The sequence below is a fragment of the Salmo salar genome, chromosome ssa25 (genome assembly GCF_905237065.1).
Source record: "Salmo salar chromosome ssa25, Ssal_v3.1, whole genome shotgun sequence".
NCBI lineage: Eukaryota > Metazoa > Chordata > Actinopteri > Salmoniformes > Salmonidae > Salmo > Salmo salar.
This window is the reverse complement of record NC_059466.1, coordinates 10,535,463-10,549,086: the sequence shown is the minus strand read 5'-3', so window position 1 is coordinate 10,549,086 and position 13,624 is coordinate 10,535,463. Positions and strand designations below refer to the sequence as shown.

The following is a 13,624-nucleotide window of genomic DNA, read 5'->3' as shown; positions in this document are numbered from 1 at the left end:
TTATTGTGATTTGGATTCAAACTGGTCCCTGGCGTGATCTGAGGGGCTTTCCCCATTCTGGTCATTCTAGTCTAATTCTGTGCCCCAGCAGGATCAGCTCTGAGAAACAAAGCTGTGTGTGTCCCTCCCAGCTCACCGTCCTCGTCCAGGAAGAGCTTGTTGAAGCGCAGGCCGCTGGGCTCCTTCCCGATGAAGCGGTGCACGTACTCGGTGCCGTGGTCGTGCACCGCGATGGCGTACTTCAGCGGCTTCACACACGACTGCAGGCAGAAGGGGACCTTAGTGTCGCCTACCGTGTGTCTGAGGAGAAACAAAAGCAGGCTTAAGTACAGGTTAATCAAGTCCTGCTTCACTGTTCTTTAAGGCTTCCTACACATCACAAACCAGGTGCACCTTAATTGACTTTACGTGTCATCACGTCACATGATAAACTGATGTGAGAGAAGCTCTGTTAAGGTAATAATGACACTGATATCACAAGAACGGCTTGAGGACAGTTAGAAATTGTTCATAAAAATATCATTTCAATGCAGATATTGGCCTCAACTCTGCCAAGAACCGCTGTGTGCATGCAGGAACTATTCAACTGGGGAGGTGTTCTTGCTGAGGCTGAATACTAAAGCAGTGTGCAATATCTGGAGCGCATCATGTGGGGGAGTAGTGAGCGAGTTAACATATTGTTACAGAAGGTCACTATGACCAGACATCGTCCCTCATGGGGCGTCATTAAAGGAGATGGGGAGGGGAGACACTGAAAAGTGAGAAGCTCAGAAGGGGGTGGAAGAGAGTGAAAAAGAGGTAGGAGGAGAAAGACTGTGGCGGATGGAATACAGACAGAACAAAAAGAGACAGGATAGAAGGAAAGAAAGATGAAGAACAGAAATAGAGAAACAGAGAGGACGAGGTAGGTTGAAAGAGAGAGGGAATAGATAGACGGAGAAAGACAGTAAGAACGACAGAGAAAGAAAAGGAGAGATGCTAAGGGGCATCCAGATAACTGCCCCTCCCTATTTAGTGCATCATGGTGTTTCAACATGCTGTAAATCAGAAATCATGAAAACCAAACATAACAAAACACCTCATTCCAATGTTATCTTTACAACTTTCTATCCTACAGCAAACATCATAAAGCGGAGAGATAGTGTCATTTACAGACATATAAACACACAAACACCCCCTAAGATTGGTTGTTATTTTACGATATCTATTATCAATGAGTACACCAGAACTAAACTGCGGACCCCACATCGTAATGTTTGGCTTCTACTGGAAGTTTAGCTGGCCCTTATCCCAGTTCAGATGGCCTTGAGATATCCTATCACTGGGTAAATTTGCAGATGTTAAATAGCGGAAGCGTGTGCATTTTCAGTGTTGCCAACTGTTGACCAACTTACCAACTGTTGGTCTTAAAGATAATAATAATAACCTTGTCTCAATCACATGATAAAAACTTCATGAGTACATAATGGTGTGGTGAGGCGCGAGTCTAACCTTTGTCCATCCACGGTACACAGAGACACGGCCCACAGGTCTGGGCTAAATTTGGCAAGCTGGGGAATGTAGTCTGCAACCTGCGGTGGAGAGAAAAATACTTCCAACACCTGTTTCGTGTAAGACTGCCAACTCCCTTGACAAAAATACATACAGTCTTAGGGGGAAAAAAAGGTGCCGTCTAGAATCTAAAAACGGTTCTTTGGCTGTTCCCATAGGAGAACCCTTTTTGGTTCCAGGTAAGAACACTGAGTTAATGTAAAACCCTTTCCACAAAAGGGTTAGGCATGGAACCAAAAAGGGTTCTCCTATGGGGACATCCGAAGAACCCTTTTTTCTAAGCGTGTACAGGTAAGCGAACACAGAAGAAAAGGATACATAAGAAAACTCCAGCTACACACAAGAGCTATCATTGACGATACCACAGAGGAGGTGGAAGACAAAAGGAAAAAAAAGGTGAAAGAGGCAGACTACAGGAACAACGAGAAGGATGGCGTCCACCCACCTCCCCCAGGATGGGCTGATTACCAACCTGGCCTTCGGTCAGATTTTTGGCACTCTCGTAGAGCTCGTCGATGTGAGAAGAGAAGGACTGGAAGTCGGGGATGACAAACTTCTTGCGGAAGGCCTGGGTGAGCAAGACTATGTTGCTCTGGACACACCTGGAGGCAGGAGGGTGGTAGAGGTTATTTGGACATTGCATGACTTGAGTCCCTCTTAGCTCAGGTAGTTCGCGTGGAGCTAACATAGCCATGGTGAGCAACAAAATAGACACTAAACTGACAAACTGTTTTTTTATCATGATGAGTTCTGACTTCTAAACTTGAAAATATAAAATATCCTCATTCATGTCACTGAGGGAGAGAGAGGAATGTAGAATGTTTACATTCTGTCAGAACATGTTATTGTTAGACATCAGGGATATATGGGAAGGAAAAGGACCACAGTCTGGGACAAGTCAGGAATTTGGGCCGAGGTCAGGTCAGATGGATGTGAGAAAGAACATGCTTCACTAAAGTCCTGTATAGCAACAGAGATGTACTGGCTGTTCAGATGTGTAAGGAGGAGACTCAGTATAGGAGGAACATTTAAATACCAGTGATGGTGTAAATACGTATTTGTCTTATGCAGCTGTGACCCAGTGGGTGAGTTTGTGAGTTTGTACTCTTTATTTAGAACCTAACAATAGCCTGGGGCCACAGGATGAAATACTAATTGATAGTCAAACAAAAACACATGAACGCGTCGCATGCACACACACAAAAACATTATGGGTAAGTGCATACATTCCATGACTGTAAAGCAACAACCACACCAGTAGGAGGGGAAAAACTCCAGCAGTCCCAACATAGGCCTAATATAAGTATTCCCAGATGCTCTCAGTTAACACCATGGTCACGTGCCTGGTTAACTTAAGATAAACAAAACTCACTTACTGTAGCTTTGTGAGTGCTACATGAACGTTCATAAAAGATGCTTATCTCAATGACCACGGTATATGGCCTACTAAAAAGAAAAAGTGAGGTGGCAACTAGGGCATGTTTATCATTTTATTTTTTAGTTCATTTGACCCTCATCTAACTCAGTTAAGAACAAATTATTGTTTACAATGACGGCCTACACCGGCCAAATCCGGACGACGTGCGCCGCCCTATGGGACTCCCAATCACGGCCGGTTGTGATGCAGTCTGGATTCGAACCAGGGTGTCTGTAGTGACGCCTCTAGCACTGAGATGCAGTGCCTTATTCCTAAAGATCCTTGGGACCTTGCCTCGCTCTTCCATCCTTGAAGAACAAATAGATAACCATACTGTATCTAAAAAGGTTTGAATGCATGGTTTCTTGTAGGATACTGTTTTTAAAGTGCCGCCAGGCCACAGGAGAGCGTTTCTAGCCAATATTAGCATTTAACACATTGAAGGGTATAACACCCAGGTGTGTCCAGGAGACAGAGACATCCCATAGTTCCATCGCCATCCCTCTGCTGCAATCATTTACATACACGTCCCTCAGGGAGCTAGAGGCCTTGGAGACTCAGCGAGCAGGCTGCAGTTACAGAAATGTTCTAGGGACAAACTATTTTTGGGGGGTGGTGGTAAATAACGGAAGGGTTGTCTTTAGGGAACCAAGCAGCACTTCTTCTAGATGCAGATGAAAACAGGAAGACTGGCATGGGCATAACTGGGCACGGCGTGTAGATATGGAGACCAGTTTGGCTCCGGACAGAGGGAATAGTTTCAGTGCGACTGTATAGCAGTGTCATCACTCGTTTCCACCTTGCCCCGGTGTCTTAAAAATAGCTGGCCATCGCCACACACATAGATATTTGACATTTCATTTGTGGTGATGGATGACGCTGTGCAGAAAAGCAGGCAGCAAACACATGACACGGCACCAGCCGAGCAATCGTGAGCTCTGCACAAGACATTACCATCTGCAATGTTCAGAATGCAACCCTGGGTCGTATTCATTAGGCAACAAACGTTAGAAACATGGAGGGACTACCTGAACTTCTCCAATAAAGAAATGTTTTCCGTTACAAAACGGTTTGATACAGTGTTCCCTAATGAATACAACCCTGATGTTGCAAGCACCGCACGCCAATCAAATGAGTCATTTGAGCCTTCGGCCAAACACTGCAGTACATAGACTTTCTGTGGTTTGGCTCTGCTACTCCAGGAGGTCCTGGGTCCTGGAGCCCTGTCTAGTCTACCGTCCATCAGCAACGGAACGAGTGGACAGAGCCTATGGTTTTACACAGTGCCCTGTCAATGTTAACCTGGCCAGCCTACTACCACCCACAATGTATTCAGCGGGTGACAACAGAGAGAATGAAAGTGCTAGGTCAGTGGTTCCCAAACCCCTCTTTTTTTTTTTACTCAGTCCGGCTTTCATCGTACTCTTGAAAGTTGTAATAGTAGAATGCACAAGGTGACATTTCGAAATTGGATCGTGCATCGTCAGTTCCTCTTGTCACGTCAGTCATTGCAAACCTTAGAGCTATTTATAACTTGTCAGAAATGATGTTAGGTAAGATGAGGAAGGGAGAACGAATGAGTGTACTCATGCACTGCTAAGTCATTTCCCTTCGCCACAGCTTAGAAATAAGACGCACCGCGTTGGCCGCTAATGGCAACTGTCAGGCCCAGTGTGTGCATGTGCGTGGCTGTAAACAAGCTTGTTTGTCTTTGAGTAAGATGGGGGACAGGTGTGTGTGGGGGGGTACACGCTTGGGCTGGGAATTGCCAGGGACCTCACGATCCGATATTATCTCGATACTGCGATTCTATATGGATTGCCATTCGATACCGCAAGTTCCTTGCGATTTGATGTTCCAAACATATTGCTCACTGTACCAGTCAAGGGTTTTACTTTGTAGAATAATAGTGAAGACATCAAAACGATGACATAACACATGCTGCAGAGAGCACATGATGTCCTGTGTCATGGCGCTATACGTGAGCCTGACGCTTTCTGCCTGAACGACACGACATCCGATTGGCTCTGGTGGGGTCTCTGTCTGATAGAACCTGTTCTGGAAGGATTTGGGGTAACGCTCTCTGTAAGCCACCCCGTTATAATGCATTATGAATGCACTTTAGATGGCCTATTATCATACCACGTTCACTATGGCATAGCGGATGATAAGACCTCCGTAAGCATTCATAACAGCTCAGGGCTCATCTTCACAGCCTTTTGTGGCCAAAAGACAACAACTGCATTCATATAGCATTACTCAGAGGTGGTAATATACATTATAGACATGCTATAAGCATTCATAATAGCTCATCATGGCTCATTGTAAGAAATTCTAACAATGCATAAATACCTATAATGTATTTAAAATGCATAAATACCTATAATGTATTTACAATGCATAAATACCTATAATGTATTTAAAATGCATAAATACCTATAATGTATTTAAAATGCATAAATACCTATAATGTATTTAAAACGCATTTTAAAACATGTGGCTCATAGAAACAAAGTGACATCACCGGGATTAGTTAGTTTGCCTTGAGGTGACAAGGTTCAGGACAGGATGTCAACAATTAGGTTCGATCTGGGCCGTGTGACATTGTGGCAGGAAGTAGATCACTGGGTCTCCTCTAGCTTGGCACAGGCGGGCGAGACGTGAATAATGGATTCCATCTTAACCCAGAGAAGAGACGGGCTGAATGATTCATGAGCTAGAGCTGTTATGATGAGGAAAACACACAGGAACTGGAGCTCTGTCTGCACAGACACTACGACTCGCAGTCATGATTCAATCATCCCTCATTAGGGCTTTCACACTACTGAGACGAGCCGAGCTAAACTGAGCTGGTCAGGTTAAGCATCCACCATAGTTGCTTGAACAGTGCTGAAAGAGACCATGTGAAAAGAAAATATCCAAGCCAGCCTTGTTCGGGTGGGTACAATATTGTGAAAAGAGTAATACATGGCCAACAGCATATTCACGCCCCACTCTCTATCGATCCATATATCGTTAACACTACTGAGCGTCTCTGATTGGCATCGGGGAACAACACTTACTTCTTGAAGAGCTGTCTGTCCAGCATGACTCCGTCCGAGGTGTTCTTCAGGGTGACTTTAAGGGTGTCCATGCATTCCTTCAGCCGGGGATCTCCTGTGCGTAATCCTGTGGCCTTTAGTGCCTGCAGAGGGAGAGGGGGGTGGGGGTCACACAACTCTGGTTTAGCCATGGTGGGCCCGCACTGAGCAGTCACAGAAACTCTAGGTTAGCCTTGGTGGGCCCAAAGCGGGGAAGGAAAAAAATAATCCTTGGTGTTGAAAGGCGTATGAAAAGCAGCCATTCCTGGTCTCTCCTCGTTTATTAGCACTGATCAGACCTGATTAGCTCTCTGTGATCGTGAAGGAAAGGAATCAAGGAAAGGAAGCTATTCAAGCGGCCTGGGAGAACAGTTACAGGAGACGGGAAAAGTTCCTAAAAAATAAATAAAACTGTATATAGCCCGAGACTGTATATAGCCCGAGACTGTATATAGCCCGAGACTGTATATAGCCCGAGACTGTATATAGCCCGAGACTGTATATAGCCCGAGACTGTATATAGCCCGAGACTGTATATAGCCCGAGTTTGTGCCATCATGGCAACTCGTCACTGATTGTCACGCCAAATAGCAACGAAGTTGGCAAGAGCACAACCAGACCTGGGACCTAGGGACCAATATTATCAGCCGATATTGGCCTTTTACTGATATCGGCCGATTATTCCACCGATAATCGATAAATAGAATAAAGGCAAATATGTTCCTTTTTTTCCAACTTCATTGTTACAGTTCGGATGCTCAAACACGAGGTTACCACATGATTACGGGAAGTCGCTTTCTCAGCAAAACCTCTCACAGACCTAGCCTGGTTCAAAATCCACATGTGCTTCAGGGAAGAGTACAGAGCTGTGAAGTAGCAGAGTCACGAAGCTGTGTTTCTGCCGTAAAACCCAGGGGCTAATATTTGACTGTGTGTACATGTTTGTAGTCACCTAGTGTTCCTAATATTGTGTCAGAATCGGTGTGTGTGTTTGGGTGCGTGAGTGTGTTTAATCATATGCTGGTCCTCAGATCTTCTCCTATGCCATTACATATGCCGCCGCGTTGGGAAAAACTGTCAGGAAAATAGTTTCCTCTCCATAAGATTTGTTTCATGAAATTGTGAGAAATAAAAATCTATGGCTATAAATATAGGCAAATATGATTCTTGGCATCATAACAACGATAGTCAGACTGCAAGTTCCAACAGAATCACCTATATTCACAACAGCCCTATTTTCCTGACAGTTTTTCCCTTGGCACACAGCAGAAACGTTTGGAGTTTTAGAACTAGATGTTCATGCACTTGTTTGAGGACGTTACAGCAGATCATCACACCCACCAGCGGGGAGAGCCCGCTGTAGCTGTTATCCCAATCATCTACAGTATGGCTAAATTGGTTCAAACAACTCATTGATATACTATGAGGCTATGACTCAATCCAAGCTGGGCACAGTTCTTAACCCAATATCCCTGGTTAAGAAGATGGGCACAGTTCCTAGTTCCCTAAAAAAAAAAAAAGGGATTGTGTAGGAGACACAGGAGAACGTTGGAGAATGTTCTACCACAAAAAACAACAACGTGTGCAAGGTTTTGTTACGCACTCCTCCTACCCAGGGAAGGGTGTTAAAAAAAAGCAGTGAAGAGGACACTGGTGATAAATAGACCAATAAGATCAGATAAGCTGGAGTAATAAAGCACGGTGTGTGTGTGTGTGTGTGTGTGTGTGTGTGTGTGTGTGTGTGTGTCTCAACAACCTTTTGGCAGCGCCTCAATCTGTGATGTGTGACACAGAGGACAAATGGCTAAATGTCGTGATAGGGCCGGAGGGGGGGAAAATAGATTTCACACCCTTCAACCACCTCCCCATCACTCTGTCTGAGGACTCACTTCTATTATCTCTAGACAGGAGACAGGGCAGCAGCAGTGATCCAACTCATTCATTATCACGGCGAGTTTATTTCATATGGCAATAATATGATCGTGTGGATGGCGACAATGGAAAACTGTGTGGGTGGTGCCGAAGTATGTAGCATGATCAGTGTAACCTTAAGTAGTTTTAATGTTATTAAAATGTCATTACGATAGTGACTGTCGCTCTGAATATGATGTTGTAAATATAATAATGCTGATAACAACAATGATAATATTGATGAAGATGGTTACAGCATCAAATAATCTGAGAACAACGGTGTCTAATAATGAAAATGGATTAGGATGGTGTGTGTATGGCTCACTGTGAGAAATTTGTGGACGGGGATCTTCTCCTGGCCCTCTGCGATGGTGTAGAAGAGCAGGTCCTCCAGACTGGGCAGGATGCCTGCCTTCCTTCTCCTGTAGGGGAGGAACACACAGGAACACAAGATGTCAGAGAGCAGTACCTTTAGTAACACCTTTAGAAATACAGGGTGGTTGTCACTTCCATAACAGAACTATAATTCATAGAAAGGACATATCCCCTTCAGACCACTGCAATTGAGCTGGTACATCATTGAAATGTAAATTGATGTACCGAATTACTACCACAAAGATGGCCGCCGGAGCAACCACCGAATGTCAACTTACATGGAAATGTCTTTTCTATTATCTATATTTCTATGATTCCAATAGGTTTCCTATGGAAGATTGACAATATAATTTAAAACAACTGATATTCCCCATTCAAGTCAACATGCTCTGATCCATTTGAATGTAGAAATGTCAATTTTACTCCCATTTTAGTAAATGAATCAGCCAAACACGACACCCATCCTGCATTGAAGAGCATGCTGTGTCAACACAAACACTAGGGTCCGGCATCTCTGTTTTGAACTGTTTCGTTCCGGAACCTATTTGCCAGGATGCAGTACCTCTCGTGATGAGATATATATTTATTTTACTGTTCGCAATGAAAAAAGTCTAATAAAAGCAATCAGAGTTCATGTGAGTTGCCTCTAATTCCCCTGCCCCGTTTTATCAACATCCAAATAGGCCTATTGAGCAAAAAGCATTGTTTTACAGAGTAAAACAAAAGAGAGATAGGTTTTTGGCACGGGCACACATTGGCCATCGCCGGTGAGTGAGCTGATCATCATTGGGTGAGTCAGTGAAACTGGAAAGTTTGTTTTTAGGACTATCCTTTCCTCCTATTTAACAATGTGTGTGTCTCCACACACCTAGGTCTAGGCTACTGACGGATTCAAGACAGGTTCGTTTTTATTGATCTCAGATTCTCAATTTGACAGTGTCATTTCAAATCATTTGTGCGCTATTAAAAAGAAGATTCTGCTAAAAGACTCCAGTCATGGAAAATGACGACCCTCAGACGACTTGTTGGAAGATTTGGCTAAACCAGACATAACAGTTCCACTAGAATTTGAGTTACATGAACCAAAGGAAATGGAAGAAAGAAAAAAAAAGAGCAGAAGGTCTGTCAACCAGTTTGTTTGTGTGTTTCCAGAGCCATTCTCGCCAGGTTAAATAAAGGGTTTATCTAGCGGCTGTTGATGTGGTATTATCACATTTGGGGAGGGATTTCTGAAGCTCGTGTTGGAAGGCCTGAATGTGTGGGAGCGTCGTTAAATAAAGTGGTTACCTAACCCTGTTGATGTTCTATCCCTGTTATCACATTAGAGCGGGCTTACGGTTGCCTGCACTGGCAAAGCAGAGTGGGATTGCCACCTGTAGCTCAGCGACTGACTGTGTATGGCAGTGGCACAGTTACCAGGAGCAACAGACGAGTCTGCCACTTTCACGGCGTCCGTCAAAACACAGTCACTTGCCAGCCGAGCTACCACCGTTTAAATACAGTCTCGAAAAGGGTGTCTGTACTTCAAAGTCATTACTGCTGGTCACAGTTGAGGTAATGTTTTTTTTTACATGGCAGTTATGAGTACTTCCTGTAGTTTCTGGGTGTCTGAGAATAAGTCACATCTGGTTTTCAGGGCATGGCTAGTGTTGCAAGGTGATGGGGGGGGTTGGGATTCTTTGGATCAAATTTCTGACATCCCTTCTGGATGTCTGATCCATAGGTATGCAGTGCAGTGAGAAACTGGGAAATACATCACACAAATGTCACAGATAAGAGGTAAACAGGGGGGGGGGCAGGATGTAAGGTAGAGGAGAACGAGGAAGCGAGAAAAACGATATCTACCTGTGAGAGACAAAAATAGTAATATACTTACAGACACAAATGTAAAGCAAGCAGGACGATGGAGAGAAAGAGGGGGAAAGAAAACAGGCAAAAACAAATGAGACATTAACACACAAAACAGGAACCCAACTCTTTGTCATGCTCCTGGGAATAACCATTGGTGTCATCATCATATTCTCCCTAGAGGTACCACTAGTTATGGATACCCCACCACTGGAGAGAAACATCCATGCCCTGGAAGAGTTAGAAAAAAGCAGAAACCTGAGAATCCTCAGGAAGGCCTATGTTATGGGTCAATTGTGGCTACCAAAACATACAGGAGGTAAATACAGTTAAACAAATATTCTCTCTATGCATGCTATTAGTGGAAATAACACATTGAGCAATTATTGAGTTTTGAGTCATAAAGTTCCATGCATCATCCTCATTAGACTAAGAAATTAGTATTGAGTAAAGAATGAGAAGAGGGAGAGAGAGACAAAAAAGAGAAAAGAGCGGGAGACGAAAAAAGAACAGAGCGAGAGAAAAGCGAGACAGAAAGAGGGAGGACAACTGCACTGAGCCTGCTGGTTTTAATTACATTTCCTGCTGTCTGCAGTGGGGTGACTAAGGACACACTCGCCTCTGTAGGTCAGACTGACACACACAGTATCCAGCCTACTTTCTCAGCATTGGCTCCCACTGAGTACAAAACACAAAGCAGATCGAGTCACACACATCCCCACTGAGAGTATAGGCTACACACACACACACACTGTCCAGTTCTCTCCCTCACTCAGAGTTTACACACAGCATGCTGTTCAGCACACACAGCCTACCATCCCCACTGATCTGGGATTGCCAGTTGCCAATGGAGCTCGCCAGCTTGTATAAAAAAAATTGCGGAAATTAGTAAGCAGCCATTCCTACGGGGGAAATTAAATTGGGAAAGAACAGGGTTTTGGGATAAACGGCAAAAATAAGGTCTGAGGTTAACACATGCTTAGGAGATCTTATACATTTCGTTCTATTAGAGGGGCTTCCCGAGTGGCGCAGTGGTCTAAGGCACTGCATCGCAGCGCTAGCTGTGCCACTAAAGATTCTGGGTTTGAGTCCAAGCTCTGTCGCAGCCGGCCACGACCGGGAGACCCATGGCGTGGCGCACCATTGGCCCAGCGTCGTCTGGGTTCGGGGAGGGTTTGGCCAGCAGGGATGTCCTTGTCCCATCGTGCACTAGCGACTCCTGTGGTGGGCCGGGCGCAGTGCACGCTGACACGGTCGCCAGGTGTACAGTGTTTCCTCCGACACATTGGTGCGGCTGGCTTCCGGGTTAAGTGGGCATTGTGTCAAGAAGCAGTGCAGCTTGGTTGGGTTGTGTTTCGGAGGACGCACGGCTCTTGACCTTCGCCTCTCCCGTGTCCGTACGGGAGTTGCAGCGTTGAGACAAGACTAACTACCAATTTGATACCACGAAATTGTGGAGAAAAAGGGCTAAAAATGTTTTGATAATATCAGTCAGTTAACATGACCTTTATGAATTCTTTGTGGGGGTTTTTATTACATAAATGCTTACAAATTCACCAAAAAAGTGACGTTAGCTGATAAAAGATTATCTCAGAACGAAGCGTATGAGATCTCCTAAGCCTCTGTTTACCTTATTTTTGGCGTTTATCTCAAAACCCTACAAAAACTCCATTCATTTCGTGGTATCCAATTGGCTTTGTCCAACCAACCATGGCGGAGCTAGTGCCAACAAAAAGACATAAACTATTGCTCCCTACGCTACACACTCCAGCAGCGTCAGAGTGCAGCAGCCACATTCCTGGAATGCCCCCGCCAGTCCCGCCCCCCCTGATGGGATTAATAAAGACAACATCCTGGTCTCGTTCACACGCCACTAACCACACCACAGAGCCAACTCAGTCCAGACCCACCGGCTACAAACTACCAGGCAGACATACATTATTATATCATCTACTGCAGAATCCAGAACCCTTACAATGGTGGGACTGGCACACAACTGCTACAAGGAAGGCACTGATTGCCCTTGCTCAGAAGATATGGTAACTGTCCTTTCATCAGCCTTTGACTAAAAACCAGCATGGCTCAAATGCTACATCTCAGATGGATCTCTTCCCACCAGCAGAAAAAAAAACTTGCCGAGTCACAATATCAAGATAGTAATTCACGTTGACTGAACATACAACAGTTTTGTCTCAGTTTGCCCCAGGTTTACGCCAAATCTATAATAGTGTTCCAAGGTTTGTTTGATTTCTAATTCAATTGATGTTTGTTGACAACCGAATCGCGTATCAATCAAGACTTAACGTTTATCTGAAGTCTTTGCCCCAGATGGCTGCGTCTTCCTAAGAAGACAATCCAACGGTTTCTTGCACCTCAGCAGTTAAGAACCCTAACACAGCATCGCCAATAGATCAGCCAGAGACATCCAAACCATCAGATTGCTGAGTCACAAAGACACAGATGCCAGAAATAGCCAAGAGCTGGCTCACGTCAAGGTGACTATGGTCATGTTTTAGTTGAAGAATTCCATTAGAGGATTAAAATACAGTGTGTGGAGAATTCATTTATGATCATTCAGGATGGGATTCAGACAATCATTTCACAGGGTTCACTAGGGAGGTTTGCCGCCATCGACTACAGGTACAAATTGAGTAACTAAATCTGGCACATTTACAGAAATCATGATCGATGTGCATTATCCCTGTCAAATAAATCTAAAAGAGTAAAAAAGTCATCTTAAGTGGCAGGTCACTGACTCCAGGTCCAAAGCACTGAATCCTGTTGGGGTAATGCCATCCAGTCGTAGGTTGATCCTAGATCAGCACGTAGGGGGATGTTCTGCTTGGAGCAAGTCCAACAGGGCTGCGCCAGACAGACACAGTATTGACTTTGCCCAATGCCAAGGATACGCCCAGTAATAAATGCTAATGAAAATATTGTTTCTCTCGGTCTCTCTCTCTCAAATGCATGGGTATTAGGCTATGGGCTAAACAGTTTTTTTTTTAAATTATAATTTATATACGGACACTCCTTAACCATCTTGTGTCTAGCTGTTTAAAAATAAACTTTGCCTATATTCCCTTTGTTCTCCATTCGATAAGCAATGAATGTGACTGAAGGCTACGCTTCATTGTTTTATGCATGGCTTTCTCCTGAGCAAACAATGAATGTAACGGATTTCCATCTCAAAAAGTTATTTGAATAGCCTAGAAACGTAAGGTAGCCAGAGGACTAAGAATGAGAAAGAACAAATAATATCAATAGCCTATAGAAAAATCAAATGACAAGTTTAATCAAGTTTACCATTAAAAAAATATACGTGTCAAATGTTGAGCTTAAATTTCACAGGCGAAACCCCACATCACATGGAATTGCAAGTTCACATGTGTAAAACAATCACTTGAAAATCAAAATTGCAGTTTCACATGTAAGAAAACTGTGG

At 44.2% G+C, this 13,624-nt stretch overlaps 1 protein-coding gene across 7 annotated transcripts in view; it reads right to left on the bottom strand.

Moving 5' to 3' along the window:
* The window catches only part of LOC106586143 (glutaminase kidney isoform, mitochondrial-like), a 61,679-nt gene that overhangs the window by 33,994 nt on the left and 14,061 nt on the right, over positions 1–13,624 (bottom strand). For 4 of the 7 annotated variants that reach the window (XM_014173044.2, XM_014173045.2, XM_014173040.2 and 1 more), the window contains exons 2-6: positions 8,285–8,381; positions 6,031–6,152; positions 1,997–2,153; positions 1,492–1,571; positions 137–300 (exon numbers count right to left, since the gene is read on the bottom strand). In XM_014173044.2, the coding sequence (XP_014028519.1) occupies positions 137–300; positions 1,492–1,571; positions 1,997–2,153; positions 6,031–6,152; positions 8,285–8,381 (620 nt within the window). The remainder of the gene's footprint in view (positions 1–136; positions 301–1,491; positions 1,572–1,996; positions 2,154–6,030; positions 6,153–8,284; positions 8,382–13,624) is intronic. The other 3 variants (XM_014173046.2, XM_014173042.2, XM_014173043.2) reach the window with 1 other exon arrangement.